This window comes from Macrobrachium rosenbergii, chromosome 25 (genome assembly GCF_040412425.1).
Source record: "Macrobrachium rosenbergii isolate ZJJX-2024 chromosome 25, ASM4041242v1, whole genome shotgun sequence".
In the NCBI taxonomy this organism is placed as follows: Eukaryota; Metazoa; Arthropoda; class Malacostraca; order Decapoda; family Palaemonidae; genus Macrobrachium; species Macrobrachium rosenbergii.
In genome coordinates, this window is record NC_089765.1 from 36,253,936 (window position 1) to 36,276,718 (window position 22,783).

Below are 22,783 nucleotides of genomic sequence, written 5' to 3' on the forward strand. Positions count from 1 at the left end.
ACAGATTGAGCTTCAGTGTGAAGCAGAATTACACACGACTGTTATGGTAATAATGATTCGAAACAAAGGTGCCAATACTTCTATATGCTATAAATTCACTAATGGCAACTTTTATACAGACATGAGAGTTAGGCCAGTATCAGTAGTGCTTGTGACTTCAAGGGGGAAAGTACTGCATCTCTCTCTCTCACATGAGTCGTTTTGTAAATTTGCTTGTAAACATACAAAGGGGTTGCTGTTGTTTTTTGTTTTTGTCTTTTATGATAGTATGTCTGTTGTAAATGTAATTTTACAAAGAAAATTGCAAAGAAATATTAGAAAAAGCATGTAAAAGTAAAAAAAAAAGATACTGAATCTTCCTTCTCGTAAATTTACATGAATATTTTACAACAAATATGCCAAAAATTTGTTACTGCTTTTATTTCTTATGTTTTGATATTGTGTGAGCAGTAATAATAATTTTACAAAATACAATAAATTTATTTATTAGAATAAACACATATAAGTTGGTAAAATTTACGATTGTCTTGTAAATGAGGCCCCACAAGGGATTGTAAATAGTCATTTTCAACTTCTCGTGGAAGGTAGGGAAAATTTTTTAGAATTTTTTTATTTATACAGTGTGAATGTACGTGTCATTCTCTTTCCATTGATGTGATTTTTTTCATTTTGCCGACCTCAAAGTTTCCCCGGTCTGGGGTGCTGCACATTGATAAATTATGCCATCCCTTAAGGGTTAAGGCCTATGACGTGGGGGCAATAGCCACATCATTGGCTTTTAAGTGCAACCTCTCTCAGTCTTGCTATTATTGGAAGTGTCTCTCGGTCTTTGCCAACCATTATTTATGTGGTGTCGAAACAATGTTCGACGACTATAGTACGCTGGGTCCTTTCTCCATGGCTGGCATGGCACTAGGGAATGAGGGGTAGGAGTAATACTTATATTTTCCTCTGTCTCCTTGCCTTGCTAAGGTCATTGAGTTATTTGGGAAGCTTGGGGGTACTTAGTATCTGGAGTACTCTCCAATCCTTGTTTTAATGGATGGGTTGTGTTTTTTTTAATTGGTGTTCAGGTAACATGGTTTTTTGTGATCTTTTTTTGGTTGGTGTACTTTGTTTCATGCCCAGGGTAAGGGCAGTGGTTTTTTGCTTAGCTTTGTAGGTCATAGGAGTACTCTCTGACTACAAAGCTCCCACTGAAGTAGGGGCAACTCTTGACATTACCGGTCATGTCCCTATGGGCCAAGGTGAGCTACGACCAAGAGGCAGTATCTTCTTCCTCTAGCTCTCTCCCCAGGTAAGGTTACAACAAGCATTAACACAATGCTAGCTTTTATGTTTCAAATGCATTTCAATTTATAAAGGTTTTTTGAGTAGCACATGCCCATACTTCCCCCTCTTGTCAATGTGGGATTCAGCTGTGAAATTACTTGGTAAGTTACATATATAAAAATGACATTTTTATAATAAAACAAGGTTTTATATATACTTACCAAGTACAGACAGTCCCCGGTTATCAGCGGGGGTTCCGTTCTGACGGTGTGATGATAACCGAAAATCTGCAATTTTCGGGGCACTGAAAAGCGCCAATATTCAGTTATTGGCGCCTCTGTTAGGTATGTAAAACCGGATCGCCAATAACCGAGCCCGCCAATAACCGGGGACTGCCTGTAATTACATGGTCCGAGTCCTTCCCACCTCCCTGCACATGGACATAGAACATAAACAAACTGAGCTCTTTAGCTAAGTTGTACCTATACTTCCCCGGAAGCAGGTGGGGCACTTACCTGCACCAAAACAAAAGAGCACTACCGTGAATTTCAAATCTAAAGCTGCCGTTAAAGTAGAAACTAATAGCTATGTAATTACTTGCTAAGTATATATAAAACCTAATTTTATTATAAAAATGTCATATTACTCTTAATTGCCTTAATGTGTTCTAACCTCGTGAACATGTATATCTAACGCTGAATTTTGTCTTCCCATTCTTAGAGTTTGGGTTCTAAGATCATGAAATTATGAAGCTCTAAAGTAAGTGAGGTGGAAGCCTCCCCTTTTGGGTTAGCTCACCCTCCCTGCCATTGGATTATTTAATATTTGTAAAATACATAGGTTTGTGCAATTAGTTGAGAAAATTGCTCTAATAAAAATATTGTATGGCACATTATAGCTATAGTTCATAAGTATAGTAACTAAACAGAAGATTCATGATGTTAAGTTTCAAATGATGTTGATCATTGTTTGCATAGGTTTAATTTTAAAACACACTTTTGCTGAAGGCTAAACACTCCCAAAAAATGGCATTTTTTTCTTTAAAAATATATTTGTTCCACTGCAAACACATTCATTATAATGATGCTTATTTCACTTGTTGCATGAAATTCCAGGCACATTACCATTCTTCTGTAGAAGGAAAAAGAAAAATACCAGTAACAGGTGGTAGCTCAGTACAAATCCATGATGTTCCCCAGGTTCTCAACGTCACAATTGTTGTTTGTCTGGTAACTTGTTTATACCTATCAGAGGTCAAAAATTTTTTAAAAATTATTTTCAAAGGGTTGCCTCATTTCATCATGTTTGCATCCCTTCAAGGTATTTGCAGTGGATATAATTCTTATAGTAATTTTATAGCACCACTTTGGTCCTTAATGTTGTTTTGATGTTCTTTTGTTTTGCCAATTATATGTAGTGATGTAAGTGTGCTGTTCCACCATGTCCTTGAGAAAATGTGTTAGCATTTCAGTCTCCTCAGCGGTGTCCTCTCTGTGGAGCAGTTTGTGTTAGGATATGTAAATGAAGGTATCCACAACAGACTTTTATACCTGTCCAGTTATAAACCATTAAGGCAGAGGCCTGTTTGTATGCTTTTTATGTACTTGTTACAGTGCAGGCTCAGGTTTAACACACCAAGCAGCATTCACAGTTACTCTTCCCTTGGTTTTGTTTGGTCTCTGTGGATGACTTGTAGTCATCCAAGTGTTTCTACTGCCACTTTAGCCATGCAGTTGACCACAGCTCTCTTCCTGGCCCAAACGCTAGCCAGACTTTCAATTCAGACTTCATTACCAGCTTCACTACTGGACATGACCATAATCTTTACAAACAAGGTGAGGACTTCAGCAGTGGTAGACTATGTGATAGGAGCTGTTTTAGCAATAGGAGCTGCACTAGTGACAGGGCCTGTAGTAGTGATGCTTAATGCACAAATCTTAGCTGGAGCAGGATCAAGACTGTGTTAGACCTTCCACCAGGCTCTTGCTTACATTGTTGTCAGGTAAGAAATCTAGACCAGCCTTGCATCCTCTCCACTGAACTCCCATAAGCATTTGGAAACTTTAAGAAACCCAAGAGGCTTCATTGACTTTTGCCTTCAGTCAAGGAAGTCCCTGGCACCCTAAAGAGGAAGCCACTAGCTTGTACAGCCTTGCAGAAATGAAAAGGACACCCCTGTTGAGAGGGTAGGGTTCAACCACAACTTGGAGGAGGTACATATTGTTAAAGACAATAGCAACAAGGATTTTTCGGAAGCTCCTTTAGCATAGTAGGAGGAGGCAGTTGGTTGTGTGTTCAAGATTTTCAACTCAAAAGGCAACAAAAACCCAGGATTGTTGTTCCAGTGGTGGAACTTGGATCTAATGAAAAGGCAGAGCACACTTCTCATTAGACCTCCCAGTGGCAAATGTTCTTGCCAACAACCTGACTGGTTTTTTGGAACAGATAGGAAGGAAAGATGTAGCAAGGCTTATGACAAGGCAGGCTGGTCTTCAGTGGTTCTCTCTACTTGATGCAAGACTGGAGAAATTCTATCACTTGACTTGTTCTTTTTTGCAGCCTCATCCTCCAGTCTTGTTTTCTTTGCCAGAAATTGACATTACACAACACTCCCTGTGGTAATTTTTAAATAATGGCTACCTGTTAGTTCCTCCTTTCAGGATGGATTTGTACGGTTTGTCCAACATTATGATGAAAGAGCATAATGCAGCATTCAAGGTAGTCAGATTTGGTGGCCCCCTCAGATCTTTTGGACCCTTGGGTTGTTTTTATTGACATTCAACTATCCTGCATGATCTGGTCAGGAGCATCACCAACAAGCATTATTCCACAGCAGTGAGGGTTGCTGTAAAGAATCCAGGCAATTTGTTGCCATCCCATAGGTAGTACCAGGTTCCAGATGGGTGGAACAGGAGAGATTCCAATGCTCCATCCAATTGCAATATCCCAGAATTGTCAGGAACACAGCAAGCCTCAGACTTCAGCTTGGAGGCCTTATCTTCTGCAGCCGGTGGTCCTCTTGAGTCATAAATCCAATACTTTGAAAGGTGTCTGAAAGGTTTCAAGCAGTCAAGGTGTTCAACTATTTGTGAAATTTTTATAATTTTTTAATTTGTGGTTCCCAGGGCTATTAGAGGACAGCATTCCATCACTGACCTCAGTCTATTAAATTAGTTTCTTCAGGAGACCCTTTTTAGGATGCTGTGGTTCATTGCTTTATTCATGAAGGGGACTATTACCACAGATGGCCTTGAGGACACTTACTGCCTTATCCCTTTGTATCCAGCATCCAGGAAATATCTTTTATTTCTTGAGGGCAAGGTATTTCAGGTCATTGTTCTTTGCTTTGAATTAGCCAGTGCTCCAGAGGTTTTCACTAGGACTGTTGTGCAGGATTCAACATGGGCCCACAAGACAGTATTGCTCTGTAGGTACCTTGATGATTAGCTAGTGATAACATCTTTTCTTGTGGTCCTTTTTTATCTATTTATGTGACTCCTTTAATTGTGCCAAAACTTGGAAATATTGAGGCTGATGACTTGGTAATGGACATGGATATGATGTAGAGGTAGCTTATGCTGTCTTTAAGACCTTGCAGAACCTCAACCCTCAATCTGTACCACTCCAAATGTGACTTCTGTAGGTGTGATGGTGATAGGGATATTAATTCAGTAAATGTTTCTGTTCTTATTTAAGCAGAGTTTATTTTATTCTTAAGTTGCCCAGGGAAGATGGAAAAATTCATTCAGAACTCTGACCCTTCTGGACTGAGTTTAGCCTGAGTAAAGAGGTACAGTATCTCTATTCATTATCTACCTCTTATTTTTTTCTTCCAAGTTGGCTGTGGGGGAATGACTGACAAATAGATGGTTAGTCTGAGTCGGGCAGTTAGGTGGTGGAGGAAGGCTTTGGAGTTAACCTCTGCTTACACCTCTAAAGTTTCAAGATCAAAAAGAATGTGGAACATTTATCTCTAGATACATAACAGGATAAAGAAAAAATTGTTGGGAAGATTTGATACTCTGAGTTTTTCCTGTAGCGAGAGAGCTCTCTTTAAGGAAATTGTGTGAGATTTTATGAGAGCAAATAAAAAAGGAAATTACATATATGAGATTTTACAACATTTTTTAGCTTTATGATTTCTTAACCCTTTCCTGCCCAATTGACGGCATATTACGCAATAACCCCCTACCCCCCTTCTTGTCTGACTGACGTAATTGTACGTACAATTTACCGACATTTTTCGTACGTGTGGTAGGGGTAAATTTTTTTTTATTTTCGTACAGTTGGTGGTTTCCATAGGCTAAAGCATACCTTGGACCGTAACTTAGGCATCGATCGCCAGGCAAGCAGTCCCTATACTGCGCATGCGCACTTCCTGGCATAGTAAATTTCCCACAATGAAATCAGCTGATCCTACCCACGTTTCTCTCTCGTATCTTACATTTTTTTATAAAATGTAGGATTACATTATTGGAAACACTCTGTTTGGTTGGTATCCTCTATTTTCTATAAATTTTTAGTTCCTCTACTGTGCATGCGCAAATCCATGGCGTAGTAAAATTCTCACAATGACATCAGCTGATCGCACCCACGCAGGCCTGGCAGGCCACACTTCTGTCAGAGACCATGCGTCACGAGGCTGGGTAAACACGTGTGGCTGTTTACATAAAGCGGCGTCAATCGAGAACAGTTTCCAACATGCTTTCGCAACGTTTTTGCGGTAAAACTAGCGGAAATTTGTTAGTGCATCACATAAGAGACGCGTCTGGATTTTAGGCAGGGCTCTGAATCTCATTTTTCATTATCATATATATCGATATTTAGAGAATTTTGTTGGCTTTCTCATAAAAAATAATTCATTCACCCAACTGTTATAGCTTTTGAGCTACGAACGATAATGTTGACAACGGTAACTTTTTTTTTCGTTTCGAACAGCTTATAACGTCAAAATGAAACCTGTTGCTCTTACCAAAGCCATTTTTCTTGACTCTCACTTTATTCCTCAACCTTTCCTCTACATTTTTGTATATTTACAAAGTGATTTCTATGAAAAAATCCGAGATAGAGCTCTTCAAAAAAAATGTCTAGCGATAATTCTCACCGTATGCCTGGCGGCGCGCTCTGTTTCTTACCCACTTTTCTATCAATTTTTCACCAACTGGGCTGATTCGTTTTTCATTGTTTTATATGTCAATATTTAGAGAATTTTCTTGGCTTTCTCATAAAAAATAATTCATTCGCCTAACTGTTATAGTTTTTGAGCTACGAACAATAATGTTGACAACGGTAACTTTTTTTTTTCGATCAATTTATAACGTCAAAATGAAACTGTTTCCGTTATCAAAGCCATTTTTCTTGACTTTCCCTTTATTCTTCAACTTTTCCTCTACTTTTTCGTATATTTACAAAGTAATTTCTATGAAAAATAACCGAGATAGGGCTCTTCAAAAAAAAAATTTCTAGCGATAATTCTCACCATAGGCCGGGCAGAGCGCTCTGTTTCTCACCCTCTTTTCTATCAATTTTTTCACCAACTGGACTTATTCGTTTTCCATTTTTATATGTCAATATTTAGGAATTTTATTGGCTTTCTCATAAAAAATTATTCATTCGCCTAACTGTTATAGCTTTTGAGCTACGAACGATAATGTTGACAACGGTAACATTTTTTCGTTTCAATGAAATTATAACGTCAAAATGAAACTGTTGCCGGTACCAAAGCCATTTTTCTTGACTCTCACTTTATTCTACATCTTTTCCTCTACATTTTCATATATTTACAAAGTAATTTCTATGAAAAATAACCAAGATAGGGCTCTTCAAAAAAAACTTTTTTCTAGCGATAATTCTCACCATAGGCCGGGCAAATCGCTCTGTTTCTTACCCTCTTTTCTATAAATTGTTTCACCAACTGGACTTATTCGTTTTTCATTGTTTTATATATCAATATTTAGAGAATTTTGTTGGCTTTCTCATAAAAAATAATCCATTCGCCAAACTGTTATAGCTTTTGAGCTACGAACGATAATGTTGACAACGGTAACATTTTTTTTCGTTTCAATCAATTTATAACGTCAAAATGAAACTGTTGCCGTTACCAAAGCCATTTTTCTTGACTCTCACTTTATTCTACATCTTTTCCTCTACATTTTTGTATATTTACAAAGTAATCTTAATGAAAAATAACCGAGATAGGGCTCTTCAAAAAAATCTTTTTTCTAGCGATAATTCTCACCATACGCCGGGCAAATCGCTCTGTTTCTTACCCTCTTTTCTATAAATTTTTTCACCAGCTGGACTTATTCGTTTTTCATTGTTTTATATATCAATATTTAGAGAATTTTGTTGGCTTTCTCATAAAAAATAATCCATTCGCCTAACTGTTATAGCTTTTGAGCTACGAACGATAATGTTGACTACGGTAACATTTTTTTTTGTTTTAATCAATTTATAACGTCAAAATAAAACTGTTGCCGTTACCAAAGCCATTTTTCTTGACTCTCACATTATTCTTCAACTTTTCCTCTACATTTTCGTATATTTACAAAGTAATTTCTATGAAAAATAACCGAGATAGGGCTCTTCAAAAAAATCTTTTTTCTAGCGATAATTCTCACCATACGCCGGGCAGAGCGCTCTGTTTCTTGCCCTTTTTTCTATCAATTTTTTCACCAGCTGGACTTATTCGTTTTCCATTCTTTTATATGTCGATATTTAGAGAATTTTATTGGCTTTCTCATAAAAATAATTCATTCACCTGACATTCATATTTTTGGGTTACTTAACAAAAATATGAAAATAAGTAAAGATTTTTTTTTTTCGTGAAATAACTCACATTTTTTTGTATTTAGAGGGCTGGGACTCTTATTCTGACTATTCCACCATAAAATATAAACATTTAGAAAAAAAGGAGAGCAATATGAACGTTGTTGGCATAAAATTTCTATTTTTGCTGAATTTTCGAAATAATTATTTTTTCGCACTGTCGAACGCTCCCAGACACATCGGGGCTCATGTGCCCTCAGTGATGTGATAACTATGCAGATATGAAAGGGTTAAACTAAAATTTACTTTAAATAGGTCAAGCAAACAGTATATAATTATGAACATTTATTTTTCCCAAATCATTCCTGCACATTATTTTTACATTACTGTATTTGGACTAAATAGTAAATACTGTATTGGAATTAAATAGTAAAAGCTGTGAAATACCCAGTCCTGTATATAGCTTTTCAAGTCAGCCTTGGAGGAGTGGTTGGGCAGCGTCTCTCTTCTCGTATGCAATCATTTCCTTAGTATTTTATTTTACATCAGTTACTTTTCAATTCTTTTTCATAAGGAACATATGATTTACAATAATTGTGGGTACATCTAGTTACGATTACTCATTGTCACTCTCTCACTCTCTCAGCATTATATGAAAAATTTTATATTGTTTTAGTAGTCCATTTTATTGTTTAAAATGAAGAACTAGGCACAAAGTGTTTAAACTCCTTGGTAACTTATTGTATCTTACACCGTGGCAAGGTAGCCTAAACTGACTACATGTATGGTAATAGAGAAACACAGAACATGATGGGGACATTTAGTGCCACATACTTGTAATCAGTTGCTTCTTCCTGGACCTGACTTTTCACTGCTGGATTAGACTACACAAGAGTGAAATATTTTGCCACAGGGGACATGTGGATGTATATGTGAATGCTCTGAGCTACTGGCTGCTGCAGGTTTCTATTTTATTTTACAGAAGACAGGTGTGTCAGAGGTTTTGTGCAACAAAAAAAATGGGGCTCTGTTATAGGGTATGAGTTTGTATGAAATAATCCCATTTTTAGAAATCTGTTAAGATGTGAAGTGCTGAAACTACAAAATGATACAAGTAAAGCGTTAGTATTTAAGATATGATTTCTCCCTTCTGTGGAATGCAGCCCAACCCAGTTATGGTAGATGAAGGGATGTTTAGCAACTATACACATGGTACAGTTTGGCAGTGTCACTGGCTGAGATTTATATGCCTTGTATCTATCAGTCAACTAGCTTTGTGAACATATGTTTCTTTTGACAACTTTTCAATGTAAACATTTAGATTACACTGTGTTTTTAAATGCTAATAGCATTTTTTGAAGCTTTCAAATATTTCTGGATTTTCTTTTTTGCCCCATGTACAGTAAGAGTGAGCAACTCTTGTGTTGGGAAATCATAGCGTACAGATTCTGACCAATAAATCTGGTACTATTGTGTGAACTGACCTTTTTTGATAACTTAGAATGATTGATGAAAAGGGTAAGCATTATGGGTAACAATACAGTCGGTGCCATCAGTAGTTTCAAGAAGTTATTACCTTAACCATTCATTGACATATAAGTAAAGTTGGAATATATTGCTTACCTGTATCATTTATGTGGTGTATTAGAGTACTTACCTTAGGTAGAAGGCATAGATAAATTGTGCACTGATTGAGTACTTGTGCACACTTTTCTTAATTGCTTTTGTAAATATACTTGTGTTGGGAAGCGGAAAAATCTTTGCTAACTTTTATAATTTTTTTACTTATTAATGGCAAGAAATGAATACACTAATGGCAAAAAGCCATTTTTATTTTATTTCTTACTTAAAACTCATGAGTAAGTTGCCGCTACAGTGTGTACTTGAGCATATTGTATTTTAATGTTTAGGTTAGGTAGTTTTTATAAAAACTTTTATAGGAGATGCTTTAAAAATATGTGAAGTATAGGATTTATTTTTGTTTTCAAAATTTTTAGTATGAAAATTTGAGTTAATTTTTTCATATATATATAACTTGATTAACTAGTAAAATGAAGGTACTTTAACAATTTTTCAGAATTTGAGCGTTTACATTCTTAAAATTTTTACGACAACCCATTTCCATGCAACACATCACTTTGTGCCCAGATCTAAAATTTGTTTAATCTTTTAATATTTTATGTTGGTATAGCTTGCTAAGAGGGACTTTCAGTAATGAATAATACACCAACTTTTAGTGGAGTTAATAGTTGTTAACATAAAAGAAGATGCCAAGCTACAATAAGATAATTGGGATTTACCATTTCTACTACTATTATTATTAATTTTATTACTATAGATAACTTTAAACTAATAATTGATGAAAACATTACAGTTGTTAACTCCTGATACTCTATATTTTGTCTTGCCATCTTTTTTTCGTATCTATTAATTATGTGCTTGAGTTATTAATTATATTACTGCTTGTAAGGATTAAAAAATTAACCACTCTGCCTTGTAAAGATATAAGTATTGTAAGAGATACAAGTCTTGTAAAGATATAAGTATTGTAAGAGGTTCATGGTGTGGTATTTAAAAATGCAAACAATTTTTTTATTCAACTTGTTTACAGTAACCATGTCATCTGAGATATAGCATGTTGATTGCCTGGCTGTTATGCAGTTTTTGTTTTAGATGGTGTTGGTAAATGCACTAGTGTGGTGGTTTAGTTTTACATATTATTATTATTGAACCAAGAAACCCCTGTAACGAGGCTATAATATCGAGAATTAAAAGCCACAGCAGTGTGAAAAATATTTATGCACAGAGTTATAAATGATAAGGAGAGACTTTCAGATAATATTCCATATCCCTCATCAGTCCTACTAAACGGTAAAACAGTGGAGGGAGTGTTAAGACAACAATGCAGGAAACTGTCACAAAGCAGGTTCTTCAAATAGTGTTGGTCAGCTAATCCCTGTCCATGTGTCCCTCTTGGCAAGACGGCTGGCACTACAAAGTGGTTGTATGGGTTATTCCAGCTCACAGAGACTCCATTGGTCCCATGACTCAGCTATAGCAACATCAGTCATCTGAGATAAAAGAGAGATGCGAGCAACTTCAGGGGTCTCACAATCACCAGAAACATGAATCAACAAAGTGGCCAGTAGGTAATGAATTAACAAAGTTATCCTCATCAGTGAAGGTTTTGTTCCCTTCAAAAGCACACCCCTTTCTTATAGCAGCCCCTTCCACTAAGCAGGGAACACCAAAATCTCCACTCTTAAATATGACAGAGGCACCATTCCAATTGATGTTGTTACCTGGAACAAGCGAATAAGAAAAAAGGACATTATTCATTGCATGGAGCTCGTAAGCCCTACGATGTTCAGAAAGCCTTACATTTTAAACCCCACCCACTTTCTCCAAAGTATTTTTAAAATTAAAAGCAGTTTGAGTATCCTTTTGGTAACTATTTGCAAGATAACAGGTAGTTTCCAATTTCGGATTATAAGCAGTAGATAAATACCTACTATTTCTGACCATATTAGTATTACCTGTTGCGCTCGTACCATGATATATTAATTTTGCTGTGGAGATAGCTCATTCTGTAATGTGAGCGGGATACTTCAAACCCTTAAACACAAGCTTCAACATATTTTGAATGTTTTTCAGGGTTTGAAGTATCCCGGTCATGTTATAGAATGAGCTATCTCCTAAGCAAAACGAATATATCATGATACAAGTGCAACAGGTAATCCTAATACAGTAAAAAAGTAGTACATATTTATCCACTGCTTATAATCTGAAATTGGAAAATACCTGTTATCTTGCAAATACAGTAATTATCAAAAGGATATTCAAATTGCTTTTAATTTTAAGAATACAATTAGAAATCAGTAAATGTGTAATAATAATACTAATAGTATTAGGAAAACACCTGGTGTTTACCAAATCCTCTGTACCAATTGCCCTCAAAAATACTTTGGAGAAAGTGGGCAGGGTTTGGATGTAAGACTTTCTGAACATCGTAGGGCTTACGAGTTCCATGCAACGAATAATGTTCTTGTTCCTCATTCGTTCGTTCCAGGTCACAACATCAATTGGAATGGTGCCTCTCTCATATTTGAGAGCAGAGATTTTGGTGTTCGTTGCTTAGTGGAAGGGGCTGCTGTAAGAAAGGGGTGTGCTTTTGAAGGGAACAAAATCTTCACTGATGAAGATAATTTTGTTAATTCGTTAATTACTGGCCACTTTGGCGGCAATTTTAAAATTCATGTTTCTGGTGATTCTGAGATCCCTGATTCATGTTTCTGGTGATTCTGAGATCCCTGATTCATGTTTCTGGTGATTGTGAGACCCCTGATGCTGCTCCCATCTCTCTTTTATCCTAGATGACTGATGTTGCTATAGCTGAGAGTCATGGCATCAATGGAGTCTCTGTTGGACTGGAATAACCTGTACAACCACTTCGTCATTTCAGCCGTCTTGCCAGCAAAAATCCACTTTGTACCAGTTTCCTGCACTGTCATAACACTCCTTCCACTGTTTTACCGCTTAGCAGGAATGATGAGGGATACGAAGCAGTATCTGAAAGTCTCTCCTGATCACTTTTAACTCTGTGCACAAATATTTTTAACACTATTGTGGCTTTTAATTCTTATTATTATTATTATTATTATTATTATTATTATTATTATTATTATTATTATTATTATTAAGTATAACCAGATCACTGAGTCAAAGGAAGATAATGAAATGAATTTAACCCTTAAACGCTGAGCCTCTATTTACAAAAACGTCTCCCGTATGCCGGCGGCGTTAGGTGAGTTAGCGCCGAAGCGGAAAAAAAAGTTTTTTTCAAAAAATCACAGCACGCTTAGTTTTTAAGATTAAGAGTTTATTTTTGGCTCCTTTTTTTGCCATTGCCTGAAGATTAGTATGCAACCATCAGAAATTAAAAAAAATATCATTATCATATATAAATATTGAAATATATGACAGCGCAAAAAAATTTTTCATATATAATTTTATACAAATCGCGCTGTGAGCAAAACAGTTAAAGCTAACGGGTTATTTTGTTTTTCTTTGTATTGTACACTAAATTGCGATGATTTTGGTATATAACAAATTGTAAAACGATCAAAGCAACACAGAGAAAATATTATCACAAAATGATGCATGAATTCGTAACGCGCGGACGTAAAAAAAATGTTTTTTTCAAAAATTCACCATAAATCGAAATATTGTGCTAGAGACTTCCAATTTATTGCAAAATGAAGGGAAACGATTGAATATTACTAGACTGTAAGTGTTTTAGCTTACAATTGCAGTTTTTTACCATTTCGGTCGAGTTAAAGTTGACCGAAAGTCGAATTTTTTCTATTTATCGTGATTTATATGAAAATATTTCAAAACTGATAAAAGCTACAACCATGAGTTATTTTCTGTTGTATTGTACATGAAATTGCGCACATTTTCATATATAAAACTTTAAGTAACGACTAATATAAAATGGTGAAAATATTACGACAACGTGACGAAAGAATTTCTGAGATGTTCGGCCGAGTTACCGCGTGGACGTAAGGAAAATGTTTTTTTCAAAAATTCACCATAAATCAAAATATTGTGCTAGAGACTTCCAATTTATTGCAAAATGAAGGGAAACGATTGAATATTACTAGAATGTAAGAGTTTTAGCTTACAATTGCGTTTTTCGACTATTTCGGTCGAGTTAAAGTTGACCAAAGGTTGAAATTTTGGCAGTTATCGTGATTTATGTGAAAATATTTCAAAACTGATAAAAGCTACAACCATGAGCTATTTTCTGTTGTATTCTACATGAAATTGCGCACATTTTCATATATAAAAGTTTATGTAACAACTAATGTAAAACGATGCAAACATTATGACAACGTGATTTAAAGAATTTCTGAGATGTTCGGCCGAAGTTACGCGCGCAGGCGTAAGGAAAAAGTTTTTTTCCAGAAATTCACCATAAATCAAAATATTGTGCTAGAGACTTCAGTTTGTTGCAAAATGAAGGTACATGATTGAATATTACTAGAATGTAAGAGTTTTAGCTTATAATTGCGTTTTTTTACCATTTCGGTCGCGTTAAAGTTGACCGAAGGTTGAAATTTTGGCAGTTATCGTGATTTATATGAAAATATTTCAAAACTGATAAAAGCTACAACCATGAGTTATTTTCTGTTGTATTCTACATGAAATTGCACACATTTCCATATATAAAAGTTTATGTAACGACTAATATAAAACGAAGCAAACTTTACGACAAACGTGATTTAAAGAATTTCTGGCGCGGACGTAAGAAAAAAGTTTTTAAAAATTCACCATAAATGGAAATATTGTGCTAGAGACTTCCAATTGGTTGCAAAATGAAGGTAAATGATTGAATATTACTAGAATGTAAGAGTTTTAGCTTACAATTGCGTTTTTTGACCATTTCGGTCGAGTCAAAGTTGACCGAAGGTTGAAATTTTGGCAGTTATCGTGGTTTATATGAAAATATTTCCAAACTGATAAAAGCTACAACCATGGGTTGTATTTTGCTGTATTTTACATGAAATTGCACACATTTTCATATATAAAACTTTATGTAACGGCTAATATAGAACAGTGCAAAAATTACGACAAAATGACGAAAGAATTTCTGAAATTTTCGGCCGAGTTACACATGACGGGCGTAAGGAAAAGTTTTTTCAAAAATTCACCATAAATCGAAATATTGTGCTAGAAACTTCCAATTTGTTGTAAAATGAAGGTACATGATTGAATATTACTAGAATGTAAGAGTTTTAGCTTACAATTGCGTTTTTTTACCATTTCGGTCGAGTCAAAGTTGACCGAAGGTTGAAATTTTTTGTAGTCGACGTACGGTACGTCCACTTGGCACCCAACAGACAATTTTAGTCGACGTATGATACGTCCAGTAGGCGTTTAAGGGTTAATCTCATTTACAAAAATTAAAAAAGTTTTGGTAACCTCTACCACTGACGATATCAGGGAAAGTATTTAGCTGCTAGTTCAAGGAAGCAGTGAAACCTGCTTGTATTTTGAGGTATATGATATATTGATAGTTCCATCTTATGAGCATCAGTCATCTTGCTTGCTAATTATTTTGTCATTTTTTAAGATGTGAGGATAATAATTCATGATCACAAAAGGTAGTCATATACACTATAATTTCTTGAAGGGTTGTTTGTATTTTTACAGTAAAGCCTATCTCCAGTTTAAATGGAAGTTGTTGTGATGATTTGTTTCATCACAATCCCATTAATCATATACAAATAATACTATATTTAAATCCTGAATGTTCCCAGAGTCACCAGTCTTTTGTCTGTCAGACAGAAGAAGGTATTCTTACTACATGTCCCCCTTTTAGATTCTAGAGTAGGGCTAAACCATAAATCTCATTTGTAATGAATCTGCAGTGTTGAAAATAGTGCTTTATTTTCCATTTTTTCCCACTGTGTCTGACAGGGTGACTGCCCATAATGCCCACTCCTCACTAACTACCTGCCAAGTACCAGCCATACCTGCTTTACAGTTGCGTAACCTGCTCCTCTCAGCTTGTTACACTGCCTGCATGCGATCCTTCTGGCAGAGGTTACTGCTGATGAGGAGTCACACATGACCTTGCTGAAGGAAACTCAGTTTTCCTCTGTGACTCCTTGTGCAGACACATTTGAGGCAAATGGTGGTTGTTGCCGTCTCTGCTATGCCTCGTACAACAACCACTCCTTTTCCAACAAACAGAGATAATGTCTATAACTGTCAACCAAATTTTGACAAACCTGTGGCTGTAGCTGTGCTGCTGCTGCTGTTTGAAGACCCTAGTTGATGACTGTTGCCTACTCCTGATTCTTGACACTGTCAGTGTACAGGCAAATATCCATCGTTAGCTTATCCATTGAATCTTGAAGGAATGTGCTTCACCCAGGTTTTCCTCATCAAAGGTCACACAGAGTAAGAGGGGTGCTAGCCATGATGCCAGCAGACATTGCGACTGCAACCATTGTAGCTCCAAGACTGCTTCAGCCAGCCATGGCTTCAGTGACTGTGAATACTCTTGTAACTGAGAGAGCAACTGGGATTGTGAGGACAGACACTGTGAAGAGTTTTGGGCTGGCAGTAATAGTTGACATAAAAACTTAAGATGGGAGAGAATTTCTATAAAAGACTCAGTTTGTCTTCGTCAAGGGTCTCGTACCAATGAAAAGCCATCAGCCAGCCTGCTTCTGAAGGGGTGGTATTGAGGCCGAGAGTTGTACATGAACCACCCCTCCTGTACTTTTTTCCACCTAGTTTCATCCAAGAGGAATAGGTGCAGACAGTCACTGTTACTAGAAATTGGGTTTGTCCCTGCAACCCAGGATAACCCACTTACACCAAGGATCCAAAGATGGTAACCACACCAAAGGCACTCTTGATCTAGATCCAGTAGTGATCTTTCAGGACAAGACTTCCTTTTTAAAGATGCTGAATTTGGTTTGCAAGATTTTTGAGCTGGAAAGACCTCAGAATCCAAAAAGAAGGCGCACCTGACAAATTTATGGTTGACGCCAGAAAAACTGACCCTATCAACCATTTGTTTGACCTGCTTAAGGTCACTGCTCTTTCTGACATTGTCACAGGCATTAGGCTTTAGATGGAGGAATAAGGAACCAACAAAGGGTATGACCAACCCATGGCTGCCCCTTGTTTTCACTGCAGGACTAGCAGCTACACTGCTTTTATGTTAAAGTTATTCCTCACACATTCGTCTATGGAAGCATGCCCTGGCTACTTTCTGCCACCTTCTTGGAGATAGGGATGACAGAGTTGTGTTGCCAGGAGTTTCTTGCTTTATTTAACTAGCGGGAATGGGTGTTGGGAGCCATAGTTTGCTCATTAAGGAATGGACCAAGTTGTCAGTGGAGGTTACCAAGGCTAGGAGGATGGTGCTTTTTTTTCAGCCATGAATCCATCATGCACATTTGAATGGTTCTGTATCTGCTGGAGAATATGCTCATGAAAAACAGGTATGTGGTGATTAAGGAATTTTTCAACCTGATCTCCCACTGGATGTGAAGGATTTTTGGGTCTCTGATCCTCTCAACCCATTCTAGTACCACTGAATGTTGTTTGGGAGTTTTTGGGGAGTTGATTTCTACAATGAACAGGGTGGCTCTCTAAACATCAGCATCATGTCATCCTCAGAAAACAGGCCCAACAGCCAGGACAATCTCCTCTTCCAAGTTCCAAGCAACAGAGGATGCAAGACAGCCCCTTTAGGTAGCCTGATCCCTCTACTCCAGATATGACAACTCCAGCAATGGGGTAGCAATTACCTTTTCAACTAAGAAGGTGGGTAGGGGAAGTGAGGACAGCGTTCTCCCAATGACATTCTGCCATTGGGACCTTTGCCTTTAGAAATATTGGAGATTGTGGGAAGAGATCAGACTAGAGCCATGGGCAGTTGATTTTTACAGAGTCAGTTATTATCTGCCCTTTCTGGAGACAACTTCCACTCCTGTTACAATCAGTAGACTTCAGAGGGGACAGCTGCAGCTTGGAGAGGTTCCAGGCTGTGGGTGGCATGGTAAGGTTGAAGATCCAGAAAAGGTGATCATGTTATGGGTCATTTGGTTACTACAGTCTTATGCTTGAGGTTGCTGAAGCGGATGGGACTTTCGAGACCAATCACAGCCTCAGCATGATGAATAAGTTTGTTAGGAAACCCTGGAAAGGGTGGCGCTGGTGTGGCAGTCAATTTAAGAGAGGGGCTGTAACATCCAAGGCCCTCAATGATGTGTAGTTACTTTAAAGATTTGCCATTTTAAACACCTATCATCAAGAAAATACCATTTGTTAGTACAAACCCATTAATCATAATATAGCCTGAAGTTTTACAGAATGTGCACATAAGTGCACAAAGCAGAGTACTTCAAAGACAAAAATTCTAGCACCCTTGCTTTGCAAACTCCTGGATCCTTGTGGATACACTACTATGTTCATTTTTGTGTGTCTAGGCTGGTTAGTCATGCTGCTTTTTTCTCCAGAACTTACTAATGTTTTCTTGTGCTTTTGGCAATATGCTATTGAAAGGATTTCAATTTTGCTGTTTTTGCATTTAGTTTTTATCTTTTGTGTGATGTGCCTATGATATGAAATCAGTTTTTTTAGTGAGTTACCTGTCAGCCAGGAACAGTCTCACTGCCTGTGTTGCTGTTAAATTTTGTGCAGTTTTTCATGATTTAATCATGCACTGTATTTCTTGATGTTTGCAGTAAATGCTATGACCTTGAAGATGCACCTGCAGTTTTGACTAGCAATATTTTTTAAAGTTAAAAAAAAAGGTGGTAACATTCACAAGTTGATGGCATTGTTTTGATGCTATGCACATTCAACTATCTCAGTACACAGTACTGTACATTGATGTAGCAGAACTTAAGCTGATACAGCATATTGATAGTCCATTAACTTTAGCATTCGGTAACATTCTCTGGAGTTGAAATACCAGTGAACTGAAAAACTTAAACAGATCAGGAAGTAACATTATAGCTGTGTTGCGTCAGAAATATTCATGGTCAACAGTGTCTCAGAGCGTGCAAGTGTATGGGGCTAAAGCTGGTGGAGCATTTTGAGATTTTGATAGTATTGGATGTAGACTTGCACAGCCTCTTTTTTTTTTTTTTTTTTTTTTATCTTGGGACAGAGGTTTTTTCAGAGAAGCAGCCACAGCCACTGGAAGGTCTTGTAGGTCTCCAGCAAGCAACTTCTGTTTGTCCAAGGGGAATCAGTTCTTTAGTTGTTGTAGTTGAAGGGACACTGATTTGATCTACTCTGCTTTGCCCTTAATTTGAGGCTTTCTACTTCTCTTATGTTGACACAGACAGTTGTTTATGTTGCCGTCAAGGGGTATACAACTGGCCTCTAAAAAGTTTAAAACTTTTTAAGCTGAATTTTGGTACTTCAGTCGAGTAGAAGAGGTTTAACCAGTGCTTTGAGAAGGTTCTTCCATGTGGAGCAACCAAACCTAATTGGGGTCTGTCCTGTGGCTTACATACCCATCATGTTAGCCACTGAGGAAAGATTTTTTTGAGCTGGACTGCACATCCTAATGATGTTTTTTCTAATAAAATTTGCATCTCTGAGAGAAGTCAGCAACAGCCACATTGGGAAGGTCACTCATGCAAGGATGGTTATCAGTCAGGTTTTTGCTTTTTCATGATTTTATATTGAAGACCCAAACAACTGATAACCTCGATCATTCTATAGTATCCTTTACTATTCCTTCTTTGTCTTTTGAGGATTATCAGACAGGACCAAAGACTTGAGGGGTGACGTCTCCAGTGTCTCTCTCCATGCATCAGGCAGAAGTGTGAGCCCATGAAGTCAGAGCACTGTACTTCTTGCTTTTATGCATGATTTAGAATAATCCTGCATGTTATGTGTAGGTACTTGGTGATGCCAGTTTACCTTACTAATTTTTATTTGATGTTTCTCATAACTGGTTGAACTTTTTATTAGTGAAGACTTGTAGTTGCTGCAGTTCATGTTTTAGTTGTGAGGAAAGAAGATGGGACTCATCATTTTACACATCATTGTAACTGCCCATTATCTCTCATTTGTGGTTCTATGAAGAAATGTACACTTTCAGGATAGTGTCTCATTTTCTTACATATTTATTCTAAAAGAGACTTACATGATAAAACCACTGTGCCTTACACAACATAGGTTTCTTACCATATATATTTTATATATCTGTAGGCTACTAGATAGTACTTGGTTCCTTACAGTCTGCAAGTACTCTACAGGATCCAGTTATGGACAAATTTGGGATATTCAGCATCTCGACTTTCCACCTTCCTCCTAGTAGCAATTTTGGCATACTAGGTGGTAAAATAGACTGCTTTTATATTATGAAAAAAGCTTTTTCGTACAGATCCAATAATCAGATAATGAGTGCCCTCTTCTCAGGCCTTTCAATCTCATTGCTTTGCGTACAACTTACATGGGAAGTAAAGGTAGGTACAGTAGTTTGTTGAGACATAGTAGAGGGTGCTTGTATAGCAAAACTACCATCTGTTTGACATGCAAGAGACTGAAAAACCTGGAAACATTTTGGACATGAGTATAGGCATGTATATAATTAATGGGTTTGTATGGAAAAAATGTTATAAACAGTCTTTTTAATATCAGGCATTACAGTCTACAGTGTAATGTACTGTACATACATTTTACTGTACCCTGAAAGGGAACCTTGTATTCATCAATTTTTTTATAAGGAATGGTTAGATATATTTTTAGAATCTTCATAAATGTTTTTGTTGATTTGTCTCTTATAAATTCCCAGATTAATCTTCTCTTTATTTTCACAGATGGGTGGTGGAGGAGGGAGCATGGGCCCGGGTCCTGGTATGGGGGGCATAGGTGGCATGACTCAGGGGACTTATCAGGGTGGCCCAGGTGGTGCAATGTTCCCAGGAAGTATGGGACAGCAACCCCCTGGAGGCTTACAAGGACCCCTAGCTTATCTTGAAAAAACAACTACTAATATTGGCGTACCAGAACCCAGACGCTAACTAACATTCAGCTTTGCACTTCTTTCTTTGTTTTTGTAATTATAACCATATATAGTATTTGTACCTTTTAACTGCTTACTTATAAAATGCTTTTAATCTAATACAGACTGATATATTTGTAACGACTGACTAGTATAATACCAAATACATATCGGATAAGAAGTTGAGGTTTTATTACACTGAGAAAAGTTTAAAACTTGCATTCATTGTCCAGTAATATTGTAATTATTTTAAATTATTTTTACAGCACTGGAAGGTGTTTGAAATGCAGCAGAACATATGCTGAGCACATGCATATATTCTGACCCTTTGAAGAAACAAAGTTGAAAAGACAAACTTGCTACTTGTTTACATACCAAGTTATCAAGGACTTACTTTTTATTATGCTTCTTAATATCCAGCTACAAGAGCACACACGAAGACTTTGACTGATACTGAGAATTTTAGTTGGGAGCTGAAGCTGAAATGTTATACTGTAGTTGTCATAATTTTGCCTTGGATGGAAGTGTTGTCTTCTTAGTAACTATTGCAAACTAATCTTCATGGCACAAGTAGAAGTAAGTGGAACTGTGATTACTAAATCTAATTATTTCAGGTAAACTTACCAAACATTCATTTAGCCATAACTTTACCGACCTAGCAAAGAAAGAATTTCAGTTACACCAGGTTGAGTTGGGTTGGTTGGCTGTCCATTTTCTACCTTCTCACTTGCAGGTAACTTGAGTGAGTACTGTATCCAGTTTTCCAGTTATTCTTTACCTGCTGCAATTGTGAGATGTTCTGGTCTCCGAGAGGTTTGAGGACTTTCACACTGAGGACTTATGGTCTCTTGGTGAGTTGTTGTGAGTAAGTGTCATCATGTGAGAGTTCATTTAGGATTTGTAGAGTAAAGGTTTGCTCAAATAGATATGGTGGCCACTCTGTGAGGATTTTATATGCAGATTTGCAAGTTAGAAAGTAGATGTAAGTAATGTGAAAGTTTGGATTTGGAGAAAAGGAATGTTTTGATTAAACATAGGGGCAAATTGAGTCAAGATTGGGATAGAAAATGTAGAATTAGGGAAAGTAAGAATACTAATCCTAGCCTAGATGAAGAGATGTTAATTTAGGCTCCTATACTAGTTAACCTGATGCCATCATCTATCCTTCCTGATCCTATTCCTTTTGCACCTATCAGTCAAGCTGCTCCTGGTTCCCTTGGGGTACAAGCTACTTGTTTTGGAGATGTAGATATCCATAAGAAAACTATGTTGAAAATGGCAAATAACAGTCACCTCACAAATAACAGTAGGGTTATGCTCTTGGAGATGCTGCATAATTTAAAAGTTTGTTATTTAAATGTTATCTTCCTAGAAGAAAAAATATAATTAAGGGGGTTACATTCCTGGACTCTTGAGAAAGTTAATGTATGTTGAGGGTTACGGCACTATAACTTTTAAATGTAATTGTTACTACAGGCAGTCCCCGGTTATCCGTGGGGTTCCGTTCCCGACAGCGTGACGACAACCGAAAACTGCTGCTAACCGAAAATCGGCGATAATAGCACTGATCCCTGGTTAGCGGCGCCGATAACCGGTTATCAGCGACAAAAATCTGGTTATCGTCGTCACTAGACAAGCGCCGTAAAACCGGATCGCCGGTAACTGAGGCTGCCGATAACCGGGGACTGCCTGTATAAATTTAAAGAAATACTAATATATTAAAAGGTCGCTAAAACAACAATAAAAACACGATATTTCACTTGACTGTATACTGTATCGACATTCTGAAGTGCATGCACTCATTGTTTACTCAACTGATCATTGTCTGCTACCATCTGTTCATATCTCCTCACCCTGCTGTCTCTCCTCCCACTTCCTTCAGACTCCAATACTGCTAAGCAAAAAATTGATTGCTGTAATATACAGTATCTCCCTTTAGTTCTCTGTCTTCTTTATAAAGAATTTTTAAAGAATTTTCACATTAGTAAAGCATAAGCACATCATTCACTTATGCTACTCGTCACTGCTATTGTTTGCTGCTTCCTCTTCCTTTTTCTCTTGCTCCTGTGATACCGTCTTTATAAAAAAAAAAAAATTGCTGTAGCTTTGTCTGTGTGGTTTCTTACTTTTGTTTTTCAGCAACAAGTTGTAATAGTTTACTTCTGCATGAATATTATAGCACAGTTTTCTTTA

The 22,783-nt window shown here is 37.0% G+C and overlaps 1 protein-coding gene across 3 annotated transcripts in view; it reads left to right on the forward strand.

Moving 5' to 3' along the window:
• The window catches only part of LOC136852563 (keratin, type I cytoskeletal 9-like), a 94,763-nt gene extending 73,992 nt beyond the window's left edge, over positions 1–20,771 (forward strand). For 2 of the 3 annotated variants that reach the window (XM_067127335.1, XM_067127334.1), the window contains exon 4: positions 20,406–20,771. In XM_067127335.1, coding sequence (XP_066983436.1) covers positions 20,406–20,609 — 204 coding nt within the window. In that variant the 3' untranslated portion in view covers positions 20,610–20,771. The remainder of the gene's footprint in view (positions 1–20,405) is intronic. The other variant, XR_010857182.1, reaches the window with a different exon arrangement.
• Positions 20,772–22,783: the final 2,012 nt, after the last annotated feature.